This window comes from Ictalurus punctatus, chromosome 9, assembly GCF_001660625.3.
Source record: "Ictalurus punctatus breed USDA103 chromosome 9, Coco_2.0, whole genome shotgun sequence".
In the NCBI taxonomy this organism is placed as follows: domain Eukaryota; kingdom Metazoa; phylum Chordata; class Actinopteri; order Siluriformes; family Ictaluridae; genus Ictalurus; species Ictalurus punctatus.
Genome location: NC_030424.2, coordinates 21,543,191 through 21,568,803, shown reverse-complemented (window position 1 = coordinate 21,568,803; position 25,613 = coordinate 21,543,191). Strand labels below are relative to the sequence as shown.

The 25,613-nt window shown below is 37.0% G+C and overlaps 1 protein-coding gene across 2 annotated transcripts; it reads right to left on the bottom strand.

The window, feature by feature from the left end:
* Positions 1-1,868: 1,868 nt before the first annotated feature.
* Positions 1,869-22,187, bottom strand: LOC108269471 (intraflagellar transport protein 43 homolog A). 2 transcript variants are annotated; one of them, XM_017475384.3, is made up of 9 exons: positions 22,047-22,187; positions 21,524-21,631; positions 14,687-14,757; positions 10,321-10,356; positions 9,775-9,821; positions 5,288-5,360; positions 2,780-2,855; positions 2,518-2,580; positions 1,869-2,184 (listed from the first exon to the last, which is right to left on the bottom strand). In XM_017475384.3, the coding sequence occupies exons 1-9, from the start codon at positions 22,098-22,100 to the stop codon at positions 2,074-2,076; spliced, it is 639 nt and encodes a 212-aa protein (XP_017330873.1). In that variant the 5' UTR covers positions 22,101-22,187; the 3' UTR covers positions 1,869-2,073. The 2 variants fall into 2 exon arrangements, with proteins under 2 accessions (XP_017330873.1, XP_047013745.1); XM_047157789.2 differs by lacking the exons at positions 9,775-9,821; positions 10,321-10,356.
* Between the last annotated feature and the right edge of the window lie 3,426 nt (positions 22,188-25,613).

Here is a 25,613-nt window from a genome sequence, read left to right as displayed (position 1 = left end):
TTTTTCACAATTAAACTAGTCTCTAAGCACTAACTTTCTATTTAAAAAAAAAAAACTAACCTAAAAAGCCCAGCTTGACTTTACAGCTAAACGGCACAACAATATTAAAAACAAAACAAAACAAACAAAAAAAAAAAACAGCAGCAGCATACATTAGTGCACAGTAAACAAAATTTCAGGAAATGAAGAAAAATTGTGCTTAGTGCTGCAATCTGAAGCTCTCCATGAACACTCTCCTCCCAAACTAATGTTTAAATGGTAGACAAAGAAAAATAATTATATAAATGTACAATAAATGACATTAAAAATTGTGAAAAATGTATATTTTATAAATCTAAAGAGAATTGTACAATTTCAGTTCAGAATTTCACATATAAATGGATGAATGGAAGTTTTCTGGCATGTTTGAGTTATTTCCAGCGAATTATTGCAACACATCCTTTTCAACTCATTTGTGTTGCTGCCGAGCAAGACGTAGTTCTGCAAGTGACAGTATGAGCTACAGTAAAATATAATTATATAGGCATGATTAATGGCTTACAATACTGCATTAAGCTAAGTGTATGCTAATGCTAACTAGTTTAAGGTTCAGGTTCGGTTAGTTATATATATATATATAGACTGTTGAATGAGGTGAAGCTCGTTTTCAAGCTAAGTTAGCGCTTATAATTTGTCCTTTTGTTCATTAGGTGGCTGTGACTCCATTTACTCTACATCTGTCCTTAGTTAGTGCACACTTTGAAATTAAAGATGTTTTAGGTAGTCAGTAGGGTTGCCAGGTCCTACGTTTTTCCTAATCTAATTTCCTGGATTAGATTAGATTATTAATATTAGATTCATACTATCAGTGTCCTACAAACGGGTAAGCTGGACAGTTTTCTATGCAAACAGTAAATATTTTGGCAATGGTAGTTATTATATTGTCTTTTCTGCAAGCAAAATTGTTTTGTATTCCGATTTATAAGTTTAAATGAAAAGTTACTATAAAGAGACATAAAATTAGGTAACTTTTTATTGGTTTATTTAATGAGCTCTGAATAACACACAGAAAATGTGCCAAAGTTTTGGTATTGTTATTCTTCACTCTATAAAAATGTGGCTTTGTTTCCTGCTTATATTCAATAAAAAGCTGCATTCATTTTACAGTAATTTATAACTCAAGTTTCCAGTATGTTTCTGTAAATTATGAAATTGTAATTCATTACGTTATTACTGTGCAATTACTATAGTAAGATACGCTATATTTACAATAGCAACTCAGTTGATACTGCTTTTTAAGTATAACAGTTCTGTACACTTTTATTGAGAAGTTACAGCATTTTGCTGTAACTATACAGTTTTATAGTTGATCATGAACCGGATAATTCATTCACTGATGTGTACCATTAGAGTCTACAAAATACCAAGTCTTTTAGTGTGGATTAAAACAAGCAACAACTTTTAGCACTGTCTTTATGAATTTCATTTTTTTATAAACCAATTATACTGCAAATTAAAACAAAAAACCAAAATGTTAAACAGAATCTAATTCCTTAACCTTTCATAATTAGAGTGTGGTTTACAGACCTAATACAAACATTTAATTATGTTAATCCCAGTGATGTCAATAGGATCCTAGCTCAATGTGGTTGAGATAATTGTGCAGAAAGTGGAAGCTTTGGCCAAGAGCGAACAGATAGAGTCAATGGTGCAGTCAATAATGATAAGGTTGTGTTGCTCTGATGTGTAAAGTTCATTTTAAACCAATTAACTGGATTTCAGCTTACCTGATCATTAACCTTGGACGTGATCCCACAAATGCTCAACAAATAATATGAATGACACGAAAGGTCTTGCGATGAATGAATGAGGACTTCAGGAGAACAGAATGAAAAGTTTTCTGGGTTGATTTTAATATCAAAATATCAAACATATAGCACATGCCACTAGAACAATTCTTCTGGTTAAAAATTCAATATGAACAATATTACAATATTATAATACATACATATATGCCGGTGTACCTCAGGCAGGGCACAAGATGAAGCCCCCTAGTGAGTAATGCACTGGCCTTTCATTGAAAGTCATCTATCCTCAGGCCACAGGAAGAGGAGACTGCTCTTCTCTCTCTCCTTGATCCCATTCCGTCTGCAGCTCGGAGGACACCTCCGTAAATAGATGATCCCAGTCCCAGCCAACATCCTCCTGCACAGAGAGCATGAGAGGTAAAGAGAAAGCCAGGAGTAATGGAGAGAAGGACATGAAATGGATAGGGAAGAAACAGATAAAGAGCTAGAGCAAGGACAAGAGCGAAAGAACGGCACGAGGCCAGGAGCAAGAAGAAGGGACGAGTGAAGCGATCATAAAACAAGACAAAACAGAGACAGAGAAAACAGGAGAGATGGAGAGTGGAAGTTAATGTTTCATAAATCTTGTGTTCTTCAGAGGCACAGCATGGCCCCCTTTGGTGGCCCAAAAGCAGCTGGTCATCCCTGGAGAAAGAAAAAAAAAAGTATCTGACTCTGAAACTCCACTCACCTCTCTCACCTCCTGCTCTGGTGCTAAAACCTTAGTGAGTAGTTTCAGGTCAATCTCACCATCCTGGACAACAACACAGGCTATGCATTAACCAAAAATCAGCCTTACACAGGACACCCTGCATAAAATGTTTCATATTATAATGGAAATAATCAATAATCAATTATCGACTAAAAAAAATAGAATGCAAAAGAACCAAATGCTATTTTGCTCATTCCCAGCATTGACGAAAATCTATGTGAGCAACTGAATTGGGTCTCACCAGAGTCTGAAATGCTGAATACTTCATAAGGTCGTTGTCCAGATCCCTGTAGGTCATCACTCTGTTCACCTGGATACTGAGACAATGACAGAAATTCAGCTACAAATGGAATTTTTAATTGTAAGAAAAAATATATGTTTCGTTAAAGTATATTTCATTTCATACTCTTAAACCAAGCAAAACTAAATACAATGCATCAAAAGAAACAACAAAAACGATGAGGATGGCAACCAACACTTTCAGCACTATTAAGTAAGGACTAAATCACGATGGGGAGTGCTGTTACATGAAAATAACCAATGATTCCACCAAAGTTTATTATAGGTTTATTATTTCCTTAGAACAACAGATGCCAAAGTGTTTCATTCCTCTTATTCCACACCAATTTGCCAAAGATCACATTTTTTTTTATTTATTAATGAACGACAAACAATCTGTTTAACTGTTTATCATTTCATTTAGTGTAGAAAGTCCATAACGTAAGTTCGTGTTATCGCTTATGATATAGACTTTGCAAACGGTTTTTTGTAGTAATAAGATTGACAGAGTTCAGAAAAGTCTGTGGTGGAAAACTGACTGTTACGAAGCACTGACACTGGAGACGCCTTCCATACATGTTAAACAAATGTCTCCTTACAGAAACCTTCACCATCATATCAATGATTATACATTTTTTTCTGTTAAATAAATGCATTTTTTTTTAAAAATCTGTTTATAATTAGCCTTATCTTATGTGGAGTATCCGCCCTGTGATGTAGCTGACCAATCAGAATTGAAACTTCAATGCTGCTGTGGTTTGATAGCAATATAAATAAGAGTGTATCTGAGATTAAAGACTGAAAAATGATTTCTGCATTATGCCACACATTGCATAATGATGATGAGCCTGAAACCAAAACAAAACAACAAAAACCACCATGAACAATGACTTGATTATGAAGCGCTGGGACACACGAAATCAAACTAAAGCCAAGCAGAAATCCGTCTCTAAATTGAAAGCCAGCTGCTTATCTGCAATTCGTGTATTAAACTGAGAGCGAGTCTGTAAAAGTAGCCAGGGCCTAGCAATGCATGCCAGTCCTACTTAAGCCACATTACACGCTACATTGCCCTCACGATGAGTTCAGTGTGGATATTATCTCACACACGGCACACACAGAGAGAGCCAAAGGGGGAAAGGGCACCCACATTCAGAACCTGGATCAGTGAGCCCCCTAACGTGTGACATGAAGCTCTGACTGTGTCAGTTATCAGTTATATAGTATAATCTCATCTTTCTTCTATTAGTTGTGTAATAAAATCCTCATTTGTGAAATATCTGAAAATCCTGTTCACAGATCATTAGTTTAAATTCAAACAGTAGCACTTGTTGATATCTACTGATGAATAACATCTGAGCTAGCACCTGATAGTCAAGTAGTAAGGCGTTCCATCATCCATGCACTATATGTTAAGTATTTCTGCTTTTACTTTTATTAATATTAATATAAGGAGTATTCTATAAATATAACAACAATAGGGAAATGTCTAAGGGCAGTGTTCTTTTTGTTTTTTACCCCAGGTGTCTCTCAATTTCTCAGGTCTCAGTTTTGTTCCTAGAGACCCATTTGTTTCATATTTTAAGGTGCTTTCCCATATCCATTGTTTGGTCTGTTACAATCAAACCCTGGTGCATTTTCCCCATGACGCAGTTCGTTTAGGCACGGGAGAACACAACTCAGTCCGGTTCCAAGAAAACTGATTAAGTGATTTGTTCCATCAAGTGAGTTAGAAACAGGAAAAATGTCCAATTCCATACTTTCAGACTTTACATAACGACTACGCAAGAGTCAGAGACCAACCAAATGGCCATTCAGGTCATTAATTCCATTTTCAGTCAAAACAGCCATGCAGTACTTATTTACTTTAATGTTAAAGTTCAATATTCCAAATAAAATATTTACAGATTTCAACTTTGTGTCATTTCTGAACAATAACAGTAATGATCAGTACTGGTGGTAAAATGTATTTAACAGAAAATCACACAAAGGTCTTCAGTACTGCATGGCTGTTTGTCTGAAAATGGAATGAATGTACTGAATGGCCATTTGATTGAAAACAAAATGGGTCGTCTTTGACTTCTGCACAGTACTGTATAAACAGTTACACTCACTGCGAGACTCCTGTGAGAATAGACTCACTGTGAGGAAAGCTTCTCTAAATGCCAACTCTCCTCACAACTGGAAACTTTCGTGTTGTCAGATTAGATGTCTGCTTGTCAGATTAACAACTCTTTTGGGGCTCAGTCTTTTCAGTTCAACTGTCGAAGGAGTGTGACGTTTTGCATTCTTAACCCATTACACATATAACTACAACATGGTCAAGTTTTAAACCTGACAACTTGCCAACAATTATTACACGTCTCAAAACCAGCATAAAAATCCGCAGTGTGGGCTAAATTATAGTCAGGACATTTAATTTCCCTTTCTACTGCGGTTGAAGTTGCTGGGATTCGAAGGTGCTGTGTACCTTGGCGGTGCAGCCACTTGCATGGTGAGGTCCTCTTCCTGTACTTCATCCAGATCTGGGATCACAGGGATATCTAAGGGGGAAAAAAACACATCAACATTAATAAACTAGGCATGCTCTATTGGTGGATGTTGCAATCTGGTTAGACATAATGGAGGATAAGAAACAGATAAGTGGCACAGATCAGAGATCAAAAGAGAGCAATAAAGAAAGGTTGGCTGCAGAAATTTGAAATGAGCACAAACACTCTGCAAACTTTTCTAAAAAGGAAAGCAAAAAAAAAAAAGAACTGAAGCCCTTGGAACAAGCTTGGCCATATGCTGCTTGCTACTGCTGGGTGTTACTGAAAGCTGCAACATATCTCACATCTCTTGAATCATAAGGCTTCACAGATGCTGTCTGTCTCCTCTGTTAATTTTTGTTTATATTGCATGTGAACTGGCATTTGATGCCCACCCTCCCTCTCCTGCTTCTTCTCTCCCTCCAACTCCTCATCCCTCTTTCACTCTCTCGCTAATATCCTCTTCCTCATTGCCCCCTGTCACAGTGACCAGGCGGGCATGAATATTCAGTGAGCAAGGCGGCATCTCTTCCTGCTGCGAGGCAGAGCACTGGCCAGGGGCTCCCTGAAAAGTGCCTCCCCCTTACCCTCTATGCACCCCCTACACCACTTACGCACCCCACCTTACCCCCCACTACCCCAGCATTTGGGCCTTGTCACTGGTGGCTACCCTACGGACCCTTCGGGCTGGAATGGGTGACCTGTGTGCCCGATCGGAGTGGGCTAGGCTCCAGGTGTGCCCATCTGTGTGGGGTCGGAAGTCACGGCGTGCCCTGGCAGGAGCCGCAGTGCCAGGAGCTGCCTGCCCGCCGCTCAAAACAGTGGGAACCCGCTTTAATTGGCAAAACTCAACAGGACAGAGCATGGCGCTGCTCCCAAAGAAGGACAGGGCAAACTTTCACAGCCCCCCAACACACACCCACACCCTTTTGGATGGACTTTCATTAGAGTGAGGAAGTGTTAGTGGGTGTATGTTGGGGAGTGGAGAGTGTGAAGGAGTCAGAAACAAAAGGAGAAGAGGATATGGTACAGTTAGTATGCTCGCTTAATATATTATAAGCTCTGATTAATGGAAAGTTTTACTATTTGCATATTATTCGCATGAAAACTTATACATAGCGTTGACATAACATGCATAAAATGAAAATTAATCTTTGATTTTTGGACAAATGTGATGCTCTGTTGCACCGTTGCGTTCTAATCAAAAGAGAGTCATTTATCACATGGTTGAGAACATATGAGAGCAATACACAGGATCTAAAGAAGTTTATAAAAAAAATCATTTTAAAAAGAGAGCGAGAGACAGTTCATTTTTTAATTTATTATCCTTCACAGATTAAAAAGTGAACACATAAAATAATAATACATGAATAAATAAATAATAAAATTTTTATGACACCACAGCATAAAAGACCATTTAAAAAATGATCTCTGTAATCAACCTCAATGTAACTTCAAACAACCAAGACACACACTGGGGAATTTTCTGACTGTACAGCTTCAGTCAGAGCGACACACCCTGCAACTCGTGTTAAATTCCATCACTCTGACACTGATAACAAGGCCTCTTATGCCTCCATTGATAACTTCTTGCTTTTCTTTTATTTTTAATTAAATCTAATTAAAAATGCCAGCCTCGTTTAGTCACTGACAAGATTCATCTGTGTTTCTGATATCCAAATAAATGCAGGCGCGCGCTGAGTGCTGCTTCATATTCATGAGGTCCTGGGTGACACTTTGTCCTCTCATTTCCAAAGCAGTGCGTTCAGCAGAATCTGTCCCCCCTGGACCCCCAATCAAATTTAATGGTCTTAGCGCAGTGACATCAAAAAGCCTCTACGTCCAGCTCTTCGCAAATAGATTCCAGGCTTGTTTTCCCCCCGCAACCCTCCCCTTCAGCGAATAATGCACTATCAACACAATTCTATCAGAGTTCAATGTGAAACATGGGGGGCTTAGCTCTGTGTATGCAAACGCCATGATTAAGTGGCCAAACCAAAACAACGTTTTTAAATGAGGTTCCAATGCAGCCTATTATGAGAGGTCAGGGGAGAAGTAGGGGTCACTGAATACAAGCTAATATGACGACTCCATCAAAAACCAAGGCTGCACCTCCCAGCATTTAAGATTTGTTTACCTCCTATCCAATAGGCCCACCAAGGTTATTTGCTCAGATAAAATACAGAGAGTGGACTAATCAGACCAGTAAGACTGCAAATACTATTTTATATTCATGCCTATATATATATATATATATATATATATATATATAAAATACACACACACACCCACATCCAGCTTGGGCATGTGGCTGCCTTTAGAGCCTAGTAAACCCAGCCAATGGTATTCACCATTCACAAGGTAATCATCATCTGAGCTCTATTTCCTGGGCCAGACCCTAAAGCAGCAGGGTCTCTCAGCATATCTGAGCATTTTAGGCATGGGCTATAGAAACTGATATTATATATATATTAGACAGATAAACAAGCTCAAAACAACATTCATAATGATAAAATGATGATGGCTATTGATACAGTCACAGTACAGTACAATACAGTACAGTCCTTTAAGCTTACAGTCAGATTTGCACTAACTGGACTGGAATGATCCACACAGATTACTGTTTAGTGCAAATGTTTACATGTGAGTATTTTTTTTATTGCTACTGCAGGTTCTGTTTGGAAAATAGACATATCAGTGAACATCTGTTTAACGAAAACAACTGAGAGGACCATGAAACCTGCCAATTATTCTTGAACATACTGTATTTTAAACTTATAAAATTAAATCAGTCAATTATTATTGCGATATTATTGTTACATATTTGGTTCCTTAAATCGGTATCACTGATGAAAATTTGACATCAGTTGGTTAAAAAAAAAAAAAAGTTGAATTCAAAGTGATTTTGGATTTCAAATGTACTGTTTCTCTATCTATACAAATTTCATTGTTAAAAGCTAACATTTTTAACATTTAAAGTAATGTAAAACAGTTTTGTATATTAAAGAGAGCCAGTAGGTGTGCTGTAATGTAACAGCACACCAACACTTTTCAACATAAATAATGTTTACGTTTTCTTCAGAGTAATGTCTGTAGACCACAAATGTCAAGCAAAATTGTAAAAATATCAAATAATTTCAATTTTAAAACTAATCGAATAAATTGTGACAACATGGCTTGAGAATTTCAATACTTGCATTATGAGAAAAATTTATTTTCCAAAAATCTCAAAAACACACACATTACATACACATATCTCTCTCTCTCTCTCTCTCTCTCTCTCTATATATATATATATATATATATATATATATATAAAAATATATATATAAATATAATATATATATAAATATATAATTAATTTATATATAGATAAATAATTAATTAACTAATTTTTATATATATATATATATATATATATATATATATATATATATATATATATATATATATATATATATATATATATATATACACTTATATGCATCTGTAATAGTCTTTATTGTGCCTAAACAGAGATCCTTCGAGATCAGAACTGTACCAGTGTTGCCTTCTAAAACTGTGCAACCGGTGGCATTGCTCTTCACCCCTTCTCTTTACTTTTGGCAATTTCAGCCCTTATTTCCCCTGCTGCTTGGTAGAAAAATTGGAACAATTATTCCAGGCTGTGCTTTGCTGAAAGTTCTGACATTACTTGTGTGGTGGACCTCAAGAGCTCCAGGGTGTGTGGAAGCCATGTTCCCAGTGGAAGACACTTCGAGCAGGGACTAGTGTGAGTGAACACATGCATGAGTGCTGCCACTCAAGTTATGACCGGTGCGGTTGTGGGCATGGTGAATTCTCACCCTTTCCTTTGAGGTGTGGGTATATCATGTTATTTATAACAGGTACCTGACACTGACATCAAAATGTAACACTTTTTTTTAACAATGTGCATGTGTTGCTTAATAAATAATAATAATAATAATAATAATAATAATAATAATAATAACAACAACAAATGTAATTGTTGACATTAGTGTGGTATAAGAGGAATAAAACTTCCAGGACTAGCTGTTTTAGGAAACTAATCGACTTTAGGATGCATCCCCCTTGTCAGGCTGCATTGTACCACCCCTTCGTTAATTATTTTCCTGTAACAGCACACCCGCTGTGTTTAATTCTTGCATAGACTAGCATAGAAATATACAGTTGCCTTCATGTTCTCAAATAAATTATTTTATACTGCTCAGTTATCAAAGTTCAGTTATCAATTAACACAGTGGTTATATTTTTGGAAAACTGCACTGCAGTGGTCAATCAAAGGCTATTATTACTCTGCTGTAATTCAGTATCAAACCCAAGGAGTAAGCGTGAACTCTGTGGCAATCTGTGTTAACAGAGGTGAGCTGAGCAGTGTCACTGGCAGAACTACAGGGATACTCACCGCTTTCATCATCCGAGCCCTTGGGGGTCTGGGGTCTTAACCGGCGACTATACACAAACAATAACAACAACAACAGGTGTCTGTTAGAGCAAAGGCTATGGAATTGTTAATCACCAAAGCAAAACGTCTTGTTACTTAGCGGTGAAATTTCTGTGCTCATCCTTCTTGCTGTAATTATGTCCTACATGGCTTGCAGGCACAGGTAAAGTGGTGCAAGAATTCAAAAAAGACAAATGTCTTGTAACACCCCCCCCCCTTCCTCCCCAACCTCAGCTAAAGTGATGAGAACTCCACCATGATGTCTTTTAATCAGGCTAAGTGATTGTTCTTGGAATGCCAGGATTAGTTGCAACCAAGGACAATTTCCAAGCAATGGCAATTTCCTTTTTTATTTTCATTTTTTTATAGCAATAAGCGCAAACAATCGGTCTATTCTACTGTTCTTTTTAAAAAAATAACTCTTGCTTTTTTTTTTTTTTTAAATCAGCAATATGGTAAAAAATAATAAAACATGAATGAAAATTAAGGGAAAAGTATGAAACTTACTCCTCGACCTCCTCAGAACCTTGCCTTCTTCCAGCTCTTTACCAAAAGAAAACAAAGAAAAGGTTAAAATAATCAACAACACGTTTTGACTTGTGCAATACTTTCTTATTGAATGCTTTTTGTCCTTAATCATCACAGCACTAGTGATTAAGTGGATACATTTGTTGATAAGTGTTTCAGCCCTTATTAAACAAACAGCATAATTTTGCTCTTATTACTCTTCTATAATTTAACAACTTGATTAATTGCAACAATTCGTTCCAACCTTATCTTACTAAGTACTTACTAGATAAACTAGATGAACAGGAGAATCTATATCTACATCACAGAGCAGTAAAAGAATTAAAAAGAAGTAGCATTGCCCCACTAAGGTTTGCCCTCTGTCCTTTAAAACAAGACACTGATCACAGCAAAAGCCCACTCAGGGCACCATGCATTAATTAAGCAGATAAAGCAAATCAGTGTTGATTCTGATTAATCAGGTACAACAGAAACAGAAAAGATTCTCTTAGTGTTTAGTGCCCCCTACTGGGTAACAAATACAGGGGCTTTTATTCCCAAACACAAATTTACACACTTCTCAAATTGTATTTTGTCAAAAATTCTGTCCTCTCTCATTTTTATTGGATTATTGAATGTTTGGCTACATATCTGCTTTCATCTTCATATGTTCTAGTAGTAGCTTTATTGATTATTTTCTAAAAACAAATCTGTGAGAAATGTATTTGCCATAAACACAGAATCTTTAATAAGACGGATTAGATCTAATTGAACTTTCATTAAACTGTGCGGTAGATTTTTTATTCTGTGTAACCAGATAAAAACACCCAGGCACTATCACTAATACTGTGAATATATAAATACAGTATTTTTTATTAAATTCAGATATACAGAGGCTCATGAGGGGGCAAATAAACGGCATTGAGAGATCACAAGTCGGAATTTATAAAATAATAAATAAATAAATAAATAAATAAATACACTGGCTTTTTTTTTACACCTCTACTCTGTGCGCTTTGGTCCTCTAGAACTCAATTAAAAATCTTGTATAGTAGCACTACTTGTATTGTTCTCTGCTTGATATATCGCTTTGCTCGTATTTGTAGGTCACTTTGGATAAAAGCGTTTGCTAAATTAATACATGTAATGTACAGCATTCTTCCAAAAGATATTCCCTCAGTCAGTGATTTGAAGTGGGTGGAGAGCACGGTCGCTCCAAAAATCACCCATACATGTTCAATTGGGTTGCGATCTGGTAACTGTCTCTGAAGGCCACAACATTTGATTTACATAATCTTCATCCTCATCAAACTATTTAATGAGCCCTCTTGCCCTATGGATGAGGGATCCTGAAAGAGACTAATCCCAACAGAATAGAAATGTTTCATCAGGAGGATAAAGGTAATCAGTCAGAATAACCTTAATATATTTTCAGCCATGCTTACCTCTAAGGGCAAAATAGCTCCCAAAGCACAGCCACCATTTTTTCAAGCAATTTGTCACTAGTCTGTATATTTTTAATAAGCAGGTTTCATATGAGTCTGTATAAAGGAGAGTGACCAAGATCATAAACTGGGGGGGGTCACCTTATTACACAGAGGTTAACTGGGCTTATTATAAAATGTTTAACCTGTTATGATGGCACCCAATGTGACGGTGTTTGATACAGCAACTGTATTTCTAGTTTCCTGTTTCACTCTGTACTGTACTGTAAGGTAAGGGAGCGGCTGCTCATCCCGCTGCCCTTTTTGTGTGTCCTGTCCAGGCAGAGTCATATTTAAAGCACATTAAAGCACCCCCTGATTAAGACTCATGTAAGGTAAAGCGATAGACATGGTCAAACTGTCTGGAAAAAGTTGTTAGGGATAAAATATATTGTGACAACCTGGCTTCAAAGGTTCATCAATAAACTGACAGATCAGTTAGTGTCAATTAGGAGTGATAGATCTGCAAATCCTGGGATTTCTGCTGTGGGATTAGTGCGAGCAGGGCGGTGGTGATTGAGCGCGAGGAGTGACATTGAGCAGAAAAAAAAAGTCCTTGCCTGCTCAAGAGGGGACCATTAGTTACTTTGTTTCACAGTGCAGGATCAATGCATCGTGAACCCCTTTAACACCTTATACAGCACTCCATCCACTCTTTCTCTCTCCTTTATCTCTCTTCCGCAGAAAAGAGAAAATCAAGGTGGACGCACCGAGCTGACACCCTGACCTGTCTTGAGACAGATGTATAGAGGTTCTCGCTACTGCCCGGACCAGTGAGTCAGAAAACCATGCAAATGAATCCAATCTAGCTGGCTTGTTCACTTCAGAGTGCCGCTATATGCATCTCTAGTTTTAAAGGAGAGACGCAGTGAAGCAGCAGAGCACTGAATCAACTGGAACAAGCGACACATTGCCACTAACAGACTACCGAGTGCAGTGATACAACAGAATGAGCTTTATACAATCCGAATAGCTTCCTTTTTACAATAAGATTTGATAAGTAAAATCTTGTCTTGTTGATCTGTAAGAATTAATAATATAATGTTGGATTAAACTTATTCAAGCCTGCACAGCTTTTTCACTTCAGTTGCACAGAGAACATCGCCCTCAAGTGACTCATACAAGACACTGCATTCACTAACCATTAAAAAAAGTTTAAAAGCGGGTCTGAAAGATTTTGTAACTGAACTAGAATTTTTTATATAACAATAATAATTTTGGTTTTTTGAAAATAAATAAATAAATAAATAAATATAAATAAAACACACTTTAGCAAAGCCTAAATACTTTGTTATTAAAAAATATCAACATATAACATTTGGTGAATTACTACCCAATTTGGAGCCAGATATTTGATGAAGGGCTCAACATTCACTTTTATGCACATATAATAACTATGAGTCATTTGGATTCATTGCTGACTAACGTCAACCTTTATCTTATTGTGACACCAAAAACATAGTAAATCATTTTATATATCATTTTCATAAATGTTCATTCCATCTCCGTTGGTCCGATGCAGGTTGGTAGACCGTTTTTAATTTTGCTAAAAAAATTTTTTGTGTGATTACCTATATGTATTGTCATTGCAAAACCACCAGTGTCTTTAAAAATATATAGATTTTACTTGGTTTAACTACAACAGCCATCTCTGTGTTATGGCACACAACAAATTTTGGTTATACAGCTGTTTACAGAAACCTCAATATCTCGGCTCAGGATGATCCTAGCTCCTTGGAACAAAAAACTGATATCTAGAGCACATTACATGTACATATATAAACATTTTGCACATTCATGTTCCTTAAACTTAGAACTTAAGTCCAAATGTAATGCTCAAGATTGCTCACAGTTCCACTTTTAGGGTCAATTTATAATGGGAATGGTTCGAGTCTTAGTCTCGAACCATTTTTTAGGGGATACCTAAGTAAGTATATGTATGTGTGCATGCAGAACATTTCAGGTTTAAGACTTCTCTTTTAAAAAAAAATAATAATAATAATAAATGGATGCAATTTTTTAAAATTTCCCTCATTTTAGGTTGAATATCTTTGGTGGGGGACCAGATACGAGTCTGCATCTGCCTTATTTGTACAAAGTCAATAGGTTGCTCACCTGGATGAGCATAATTTAAACTAGATGGCCAGTTTGTTGGCCAGAGTCTGAGGTTTCCCTTTGTGCTTCATGTCCAAGAAAAACACAGCTCTGACTCTCCACATATCAGAATGCACAGGGCCAAATCAGTACATGACTTATTAGATGTACACGATGGAACACTGTGACTTATTTATTTATTTATTTATTTATTTGGGGGGGGTGTGCTGGCTGAATTGTGCACCCAGTCAATGGAAAATTTGGCCAGAATTGGCAGGAAAGCTCTCAAGACACTGTTGGCATTCTTACCTGAAAGGATTATGTGACAAAACTACTGTTTTGCCTGGGAAGTCAAAAAGCTGATGAACAGTTGTGTATGTGTACGCTTACATAATTTGTTCCACACAAAAAGGGGTAGGAGTGTGCTTTGGGTTAGTTAAGGTTAGATTAAGAATGAATATAATGATGCAGTGAGGGTCAGGTTAAAATTGGGTTTGCACTGAGGATTAGAGAGCATTTATATATTCATTCCATAGGATTAAACCCTACAAGAACAGCAATTCAAGTGTGTGTGTGTGTGTGTACGTACATAAGTATACACATTCAAGCATCAGTCAATGCTTCAGACTCTGTGTTATCCTCACCAAGATGTAGGCTACAGACGATGATGGGTAGCAATGTATTTTCACATATAAGAAAATGTAAACTACACACTCATTCAGTGAATGGAGTGTCACATCTTTCACAAGTAGGCCAGAGATTTGTGTTAGAGATTTGTGTGAACTCACTTGGCAGAGCCGGTCCCAGTGGACTCTTCAGCCCAACCTCCCTGTCTGCGAGGTGGCTTAGGTGGAGGTCCCTAACAAATGACAAACAATTAGTGAGCTGAAAATGTCACAAAACGTTTTACATGCACACCATTCAGTGTTACTATAGGGTCAGCCATATGTGTGTTTAAAAGGAATTCATATATTAACTATGCTGGTGTGCCTCTGCTATACAGAGTATGCTCACTAATCTGTAATCTAAGACACCTGGAGGAAGATTTAGTCATTTACTAAAGACACACATTCTTTGGCTGAATAAGGTGTTCCTAGATTAAAGCTCTAGATTAACTAAACTATGCAGACACTCCCTATGAATCTTCTCTAATGTCCCACAGTGCTTGCACTGCCAAAGCTATAAATGCTAGAATAAATGTTTTTTTTAAAAACACCTATAGGAATACGTAATGGTATTGTTTGTTCAAAATACATACATAAATACTCCACTTCAATAAATAATAAATGCTTTCAAAGATGGATGTTTGTGAGAACACTGCTATGAATTTAAGGAGAAATCAGGCTCATCATATTGTCACTACATGATGCGGAAATACTAGTTCATGCATTCGTCACCTCTAGATTAGATTACTGTAATGCCATACTGTCTGGATGTTCCAGTAGGAATATAAATAAGCTCCAATTAGTCCAGAATGCAGCTGCTAGAGTCCTAACTAGAACTAGAAGATACGACCATATCACACCGATATTATCAATACTGCATTGGCTCCCAGTAAAATCTCGCATTAATTATAAAATACTTTTATTAACCTATAAAGCACTAAATGGTCTCGCGCCACAATATCTAAGCGACCTTTTGGTTTTATATGATCCGCCACGCCTACTTAGATCAAAAGATGCAGGCTATCTGACGGTACCTCGAATAGTGAAGGCTACAGCAGGGGGAAGAGCTTTCTCTTATAGAGCCCCACAGTTATGGAACAGTCTTCCTATTAGTGTTCGGGACTCAGACACAGTCTCAGTGTTTAAGTCTAAGCTTAAAACATATTTGTTTACTCAAGCCTACCCTGACTAGATTCTGTTCTACTACTTCGCAGTCATAATAATCTTTTTTCTCCCTCTCTCCTTTCGCCGAGCCCTACACGAATTTATGGAGATACTAGAGATCCAGATCCTTTCTGCCTCTGGATGGAGCACAAATCTTCTTTAATTCCAGACTGCTGGGACTACGGCTGCTCCTAAGGCCATACAGACTTCATATGAATCCATAATGAACTTTTTCACACTAACTGTTGTTACCCAGATGAGGATGGGTTCCCTTCTGAGTCGGGTTCCTCTCAAGGTTTCTTCCTCTTAAAACATCTTAGGGAGTTTTTCCTTGCCACCGTCGCCACTCAGTGGCTTGCTCAGTTGGGATAAATTCGCACCTTTAATATCTGTATACCATGTTGATATTTCTGTAAAGCTGCTTTGAGACAATGTCTATTGTAAAAAGCGCTATACAAATAAAATTGAATTGAAATTGAATTGAATCTGCTTCTTTTGGCGCAGGCACTACACTGCTTTGTTCTTCCGACATCCCTAACTTACATCAGTCACAAGTCACTCAACCTGACAGCTAGTTGTTTCAACCACAAACAACAATTAACCACAAGGAACAATAACAAAAATGTCCAATACAATCTGCTGTGTTTTCTAATACTTTGTACTCAGAACACACCCTGATTAAGTTTGCATATGATTTATGAAAGATGCAACGGTGCACAGAGATGCTATTGTTGTTTAGAACAATGCTTAAACTTACTTGCTGGATCAGTAAACTTTCTGCATGAAATAAAACCATAAAAAGAAACACTCCAGTGTTATGTGACTTCCCCACAAGGACATCAGGAAATATTTCATAAACTTGGTGCTTATTAATAGAACAAATTAGCATAAGCAACAAAGGTCAGATAATTTATGAACTACCTTTATATTTTTTGTAGCTGATTTATGAACAATTAGATTTATTATCAGCCTCTTATCGCTAATGATATTGTAACACAAACCATATTCAAATCCAGAAATGAAAGAAAAAAAAAACAACATCTGGTGAAAATTATGCCACATTTTTAGGGCTGAACACAATATATGTCAATATCTAGTCTGATGCCTTTTTAAAAGACGCATGTGTTAGTCACGAAAAGTTTCATTTTGTGAAATGGCCATAAAAGGCAAGAATCATCATATTGATACATTATAGTATGGAGCGCTAATTACACTGATACCACAGCACTGATGAATTCTCAAATCTGATTGGTCAGAAGGTGTTGATTCATTTTCTATAACAGCAGCTCTGAAAGTAGCTGTGGCTGGAAGGCAAATGACAGGTTTATATAAACGCGCTTGTTCTAATAGTAACAGCTAACACGAGGATTTCTATGGCAGGCGTGCCACCTGAACAGATTTTTAAAATGAGTGCAATTATTGAGATTTCTGTAAGGAAATGTTTATTTAGGCTTTTTTTTTTTTTTTAAGGAGTTTCTAGTGTTGGGACGTTTGTTTCAGTCTTATTACCTTTAAGAGAAAGTGAGCAAATGACTGTTTATAGCTGTTAGAATGGAAGAAACTAATGTTTTGGGACAACCTTAAATGTAAATATAAGCAATTAAAATATATGCATCATTATTTTACAAATACAAAAATGTTCACTTGGCAAATTGCTGTGATGAATATATAAAACACGGAAATACATGACCAAAGCTACTGTGATTATGAGACGTCAAAGAATTTACATTTAGTGCCATTTTAGGTGAAATCTGATTTAAAAAAATAAACTGTTTCGTCATTTAAAATGTTTTATGCTTCTGTCAGACATTAATCCACTAAACAAATTCTTTTTTTTTTTTTTTTTTTTTAAAGTTAATAAATTATTTAGTACTTAATCCTTGGAGGTTTAGCGTAACAGAATGAAACTGGTGAACTAAAAACTTGCTTGCTTTAGTGAATGTTATTGAAACAACTTTATAACTTAAGGAACGCTTAAGATTTACATCAGACAGTGTAGTCTGTTTCAGGTTTATTACTTTATTACTGCTATTACTTTAAACATCTAAAAGAGTTCATTAGCAGGTTGTATGACTCATGCTCCCTGATAATCTAATCAGCTCTACTGTACATGTGTGTGTTGGGTTTCCGGTGAAAACAGATCCATTCCTGTCTGGGGTTAAGAGCCGATGCTGGAGAATGAGCAGTAGAAAGAATGGGAGAGTGTGGGAACTGCACACAGGAGCGCTGAGAATGCTGAATGCTAGGAATGAGCCAACATAACTGCAGGAAAAACAGCCTTCTGCTCTCTCATTCTCCGATTCTGAAAATAGTCAATTGGATTAAGATCACAGACGTCAACCGGGAAAAAAACAAAAAACAGAGGAACTTTTGAATGATGGAATAGTACAGTGAGGGTGGGTGGGCAATAAATGGATCTAAAAAACCCACAGCATTTCACATTACCAAATTGGGTCGGCAAATGACACAACGTCCTGGAGGAATGTCTTTAGCTTTATATGAAATAAATAATCTGCCATTACTGAGCTCGTTCACCACAGCTATGTGAAGCTGAATAGCCACATATAGAGACAGAAAAAGAAGAACAAAAGCAGTTGGTTGTCCTATTAAAATGGAACGAGTAATTTCATGGCATATGGGAAAAGAGGATTGTGGGAAGAATAAGGTCAGCTGAAATAATGACAACAGTCTGTTTATCAATGTCTCCAGGCTTCTCAAAGATTTTCCAATGAGAAAATGAATTTATAGCCCTAAAGTTACTTTAATTATATCATACCAAAGCTACGTAATGTGTTTTATTTAGGCTGGTATTTAATGGTGATGGTAACTCGTGCAATCTTTGATTTATAAATGGTTTATATATAAACAATAAAATCATTTTACAGTACTGCTGATGAGAGGAGTTCACATGATCTTGTTTTGCTTCCTGGGATATAGCCATAGCTAATGCCCGAACACTCCAAATTTACCACTGTACTTTTGGGAAATTCACAAGCATTGAAAAGCTTTGCTGCTTTGCCAGCAGTGGAGTGATTTAAGAAACCACCACTCGAGACCAAATGTGAGGCACGTAAGGCTGCTGCAGATCAGCGGCTTCTTATGTCCCTGTCCATAAAGCCTAGTATCGCCTGTATCTCCAGAAGTTACATCATCAGCTTATTTACAATATTAATTCCTTTTATCTTTAACTGCTGACTCATAGCACAAAATTAAAAACAGACCGTGAGAAAGTGAATAGGATGCACATACAAGGTTTTAGTTTGTTTGTTTCCCCATGAGTATTTCAGTCGTTAATTTTCAGTAAGCGTTATATCCTGGTTTGGGTTGCGATGGCTCTAGAGCCTATCCCAGGGACACTGGGTGGACAGTGGGGACACACTCTGGATGGGATGTTAGTCCAGATCACTCTAGGGGCACTTCACAGTAGTCAGTCCACATACTGGCAGGTTTTGGGGAGGTAGGAAGAAACTGGTGTACCTGGAGGAAACTCATACAGACAGGTAGAAGATCTATTGCCACACAGACAGTAGCCCGAGCTCAGGATCCAACCGTAGACCCTGGAGCTGTGAGGTGGCAATGCTACCTACTGCTCCACCATGCTACCCTCCAATGCGGATAATATATTTGCAATGCAACTACAGACTGCACAGTCATGACGTCATTAGACTGTGATTATAGATAAACTTCACAGTGCACAGAATGTGGAAATGTGGGTTTTGATCTGATTTCTGTGAAGTTTACACTTAACTAATGCATGGGAGTAAAAAAAATATAGAGAGGTGGCAAATAAAACACACAAGTGGACTAAAATACTGGTTAAAATGGAAGCGTAACAGTTTTATATAATGTGTGTCAGACCAGCATTTAACACAACACTTCAGAATGAACCTTTACTATCATACTGTAGCATGCATTTCCAGAGCCTTTCCAATACAAATGACTCATCTGAACATGAGCTTGCTTCATATAACGTGCTCTCCACATATTAATGTGAGAATATACTGTAGGTCCACTGTTGCCTGTCTCGCCGGAATGCCTCGCGCAAGTCAAAAATGGAACATATTTGATGCAGAATATATTTTTAGAACAACAGGAGTTTAAAACTGGCCCTGTCACACAAGACCCCAAAAATGTATTTAATCTAGATGGAAGGTCATAGAGTGCACGAGAAACATGTTTTTGCATCAGACAAGTTAGTCTAATTTAGGAAGTTTACAGAAGGGGGGAAAAAAAACAAAAAACATTGCTGGAATTCCTAGTGGAGAAAAGCCAGTCCATGTAGAGCTCTCATCACTCCTGGGGACAAACCAAAACCTCCGTACTGTAGATGCCATTGTGTTGATGCAAGACAGCTACACTGGAGCGACAAATATAAATGACTGTAGGTTCATAGTACAAAAAGCCCACAGCAGGAGGAAAGATCTTTATGTACATCAGACTTGTATTAATCTCTGCAGCATCATTGAATTTGACATAATGTAGTAATTAAAACATTTGCAATGTTATCATATGCACTCAGTTTGGACTTTAGACGGTTTGTTAACCCACCTCTACCCCGAGCACCAGCGGAAAGACGCCACCATAGAACCACTACTACATAGATTATATTTGGGTGCTGGATCATTCTCACACATTTCAGGTGGTTAAACTTGGAAATGAAAGTTCACTTGTTGCCTTAAAAACATGAGTAATCCCGACTTAAAAATAACCTTTGTTTCAACTCAAAAGGTTATGTTTTTACAAGTTTTACAAGTCAAGATAACGGATTACTTTAAGTTTCATTTTTTTTCATAAACTTGAGTTCAATATACAAAACTTGTCATGACAATTGGAGTTAAAGAGAAGAAATACGTTCACATAACTTAATGGGGCTACCATGTTTTATAGTGCAGCTGTAACACTGACATGGTAGTGGCATTGTAGTGTGTGTCGCTGTGTTACAAGAGTATCAAGTGCAGCAGCATTGCTGGGCTAGAGGACGATTAACACAAATTGTGCACAGAAAAATGACCTCTAGTCTCTAACTGTGCTGTACAAAAAGTGATCTGCTTATTACTATTATTATTAGTAGTAGTAGTAGTTGTAGAAACACTGCTGCTATGATACACTCATATGATTACCATGATCCACAACTCAAATACCACTTAGTTTACAGTATTCCTACAGTAATATCAAAAATGTGCACTCATTCACACTGTGTAAATAAATGTGAGCTAAAAACTTTATATAGACTAAATACCATGGTTCTCAAAGTAGGGTCCGCTAAGCAAGGCCAGGGGGTCTGCGATTTTCTCATTTCATTTCAGTGGTGGAAACTAAAGGGTGTTCCAAAGGTCTCTATACATTAGGGAATTCCCAATTTTATTAATAGCCTGATTGTAAAGAATAAATAATTACTGAGGGATCAAAGGATTTATTTATTTATTTTAAGATAAAGGGTTCTGCAAAAGAAGACTGTAAAAAGTTTGAGAACCCCTGGCCTACAACACAAGTACTGTAACTTTATACCAAGTCATTTTTAGGGTAGCTGATGTTGGCATGTAAGCCCCTTTAATCAATTAAAGACCAATGGCTATTACTACATGGTATAAAATTACAGAACAATGTACACATCTATTAACACTAGAGGCAAAGCCATGCATGTTACTGTACCGTATCCTCCTCCTCCTTGGTTTGCAGGAGCAGATACACCAGTATGATTAGATCTTATAATGATAAATGTAATGTAAAGTAAGATGGATTTCAGATGGATGTGCAGTGACAGTGACACTGAGTACAGTAAATCTCAGGACTCACCTCTCCAGGTGCTGACATGCCAGAGGAGGACGACTTCCTGCCGGGACGCGACTCTTCTGCAGACGCCTGGTCAACAGCCTGGCGAGCCCTTCTGCCACTTTTTGCAGACTGTTGAATAAATTAGGAACACAGCATTAAATCAAATACTTTTAATTAACCGAAATATGTTGTTAAGTGTCTGGAATAGATCATCATTTCCGGTCTCTTTACCAGCAACCATTTTATGTTGCTAAGGCAACCTGACGCTTCAGTTCAACACATGCCAGAAGTATTAGCTAGCTCGCTCGTTAGACTGTTTGTTGAATTTAAAATCCCAAACTGTTTGCCTTGTCGTTAAATCACAAATGTTTGCTAACTAGCAAGATCCTGTGAGCTAACCTAGCGTTCACAAGCAACCTTAGCGTCTCCATAGGCTAGCTAAGCTTCTTTGCTAACCAACTGACTACCAGTTCAAATAGACTAATAAAAAAAACTCGCGATATGTGTATTCACTCCTTAATTATTTTAAATGAACGTAACTTACACTTTTTGGATATCCGTTAAATCCATTATCACCTATTTGCAACGAGTCGTCCATATTTTTTTTTTTTTTCTTTGGACAGCGTCTCTAGAAGATTCCTGTTGCTCCTCCTCTCTGGAGTTTTACTTCCTGGAGATGTGGAAGCGTCGCACAGCAACCGTCTCCAAGGAAACAAAACTGAGCAATTAAATCATTTAAAAGTAGAACTATTTTAATTGCAATTTGAAATGGATTCAGAGTGCGCAGGCGCAGTGATTTTGTTTCTTTTGTTTCTTATTACAGGTGCATCTCAAAAAATTAGAATATCGTGATTAATGATTACGGCTAATATACTATCTTGAGATATTGGATTTTTGATTTCCATGAGCTGTAAGCCGTAATCATCAGGATTAAAACAAAAGAAAGTCTTGAAATATTTCACTTTCTGTGTAATGAATCTAGAAAATATGAAAGTTCCACTTTTTAAATTAAATTACGGGGAAAATGAATTTTTCCACGATGTTCTAGTTGTTTTTTTTAGATGCACCTGTATAGTCATTTTTCTAGCTATTCATAGGAAATGTAACCTACTATATTTCAGTAATAGTATTAAAAATACTGTTGTAATACTGTATATAGTCAATCAATTGATTATATAATTAAAATGACAAAGATGTATAATACTATCTGGTGAGTACCAGTCAGTGATCTCCACATCCATGTGATGTGTCAGGAGGGTCAGATTCCAGTCCTGGAGAGCAAACATTCAACCTCATTTAACACACCTGATTCAATTTATCATCTTATCATTAAGGCTCTCATGGGCCGAAATTGGTGCGTGAGGAAAAGGGGACAGAACTCTCTTCAGGATTGTTGCAGCCATGGAACAGGCTATCACACACCCACATATGAGTGTTGGGTTTAAAGACTCAGCGTCAGTTTTGCTACTCCTGACTAGTACACCAAACGTGATCATTATCACATCCACCTTTGTCTTTTTAACTACATAATCTATCTATCTATCAATCTCTCTCTCTCTCTCTCTCTCTCTCTCTCTATATATATATATATATATATATATATATATATATATATATATATATATATATATATATATATATATATATATATACACACACACACACACAGTATGGTATTATTACTACCCTGATTGCATTTTTTAAAAAAATATCACTCTGGCATATCATTTGATCCTCTTTTTCTTGTTTCACTTTTCCAGTACTCATAAAGCCAATGCAAAGACAAACAAAATGTATGTGCGTTCTAACCAGATAGTGAACCTACATGTTCATCTCTGAATTAGACTTTTCTCTTTTTTTGCTTTTTCACACTATAGCCATGATGGTAATATAGCTTACAAATAATGTATGCTTAGGACTACATTATACAAATTGCATGCCAAAAGTATCTCCTATATCATACTCACCTCAAACATCACTTGATTATTATATTATTATTATTATTATTATTATTATTATTATTATTATTATTATTATATACATTTAATAATTTACATATATAAATTAAGTCAAAGAAGTAGTGCTTTGTCTGCACATGTACTTGATTGCTCCTATAGATAATATAGTATGTCGCACAGCATCAGAAGCCACGCAGTTGAACAATTCATCAGTTCAAGTGTGTGATCATTACCGGAGTTTTCCAGACACTAATGGATGGTCATTAACTTCTATTAGCTTGTTAGGTATGTAGCCCTTGTAACACCAGTGAAGAACTAAAGAATTGGCAAGATTGCCAAGATAAGGCTGATTGGCAAAATTTAAGGTAAGTTGAAAATATAAATTGATATACATTGAGTTGTTCGTTTCATACTGTCCTTAGTATTGTTAATAAAAGTTAAAGATTACGTATAAGGTGAAGGTCTTAACAAGAGAGAGTCCATGAACACACTATGCTTTATCGAGCAAGACTGATTTTTACATCCATATTGTCAGCGACCAGAAATCTGCAATCAGTGGGAGAAAGTGTAAGACAGTCAGCAATGTTTAATAAGATTGTCTGAATATTTTAGGGAGGATGTGGCATGTAAAGTCATGTAGAGTCCGTGTCCTTGTGGTAAAACTATTCACTGAGAGCTAATTTAAGTTTTTGGCGTCAGATGGAGTTTATTTTTGTTAGTCAATGGATACTTGGTTGAGTGCCAGAAATCTGGAGTCTTTTATTGTTTACTAGAATATTGCCAGTAATGTTGATTTAAACGTCTTGGACCTCACCATATATAGAAATGTTGATTTGCAGCCTTCCACAGAAACCTGGCAAGGGTTTGTTCATTGCAGCTAGAGAATGTAAGGACCTTTGCATAAAAGGTTGTTCATTATCAATATTACATGAATGAACAGTTTGAATGGTATTGTTCAGACATGAAGACAAATTCATTCAGAGACCCAGCTGATAGACACAGCTCAAATGAACAGCAATACAAGCAAGTAATTCACAGTAATTCATTGTAAAAGCTCAACATAAACAAGTGAATAAAGAAGTATGTAATCATTGATATGGCGAAGTTTTCAGTGAGGGGAGGTTTATTTGTGTGGAATGGCACAGTGGGTAGTGTTATCTCACAGCTCCAGGGTCCGCAGTTCAATGCTCTAACACTCAGAGGTAAAACTGTTCTCCACTACAGGAAAGTCTTCAGGAGAAAGGACTTTGCACATTCTGGTTTCTCTATAACAGTCTTATTAACTTTAGTATAGAGAAATAAAAGAGGCTGTTGAGGGAACACCCGCTCATAGATACCACACATAGCAGATTGATGTAGTATAAGAGGAATAAAACTTCAGGACTTGATGTTATTGGAAAACAATCAACTGTGTTGTTGATTATTTTACTACAATATTACATCCAGAACCACTAACCTTAGAACCACTAAGGTTAAAATGCGCTATATAAGTGCAGACCATTTACATCCCATCATATTTTAGATCTGGGGCAATCCTGGGCATCACTGGGCTCAAATGCAGAAATACACCCTGGATGGGTCGCCTCCCCATTGTAAGGCATCACACACTCATACTCATTTAGGTTTTGTGACGGGTGAACAGCCTGATAAAATGAATAATCCAATAGCAAAACACCAAACGTACATATCTATCCATCCATCCATTTTCTGTACCTCTTAAACTACTTAGGGTCTCTGTTAGCCTGAAGCACAGTCGCACACACATTCACACACTACGGACAATTTTAAAAATGCCAGTCAGCCTACAGCGCATGTCTTTGGACTGGGGAGGAAACCGGAGTACCCGGATGAAACCCCCAAAGCAATGGGAGAACATACAAACTCCTCACACACAGGGCAGAGGCGGGATTTGAGTCCTCAACCCCGGAGGTCGGAGGCAAACGTGCTAACAACTAAGCTCCTGTGCCCCCAAATATATGTATATACCTTTTCGTTTTCTCATAGAATAAAAAGATCGTGTAGACGAAATTACGACTGGGAAGCCTGAGCGTGCAGCGTCATAGCGAGGCTCATTTTAAATGATATCAATGAGAAATAGACTGTCCAATGTGTGCCTGTTCTGAGAAAATCCACTAGAGGGAGCTCATGCATGT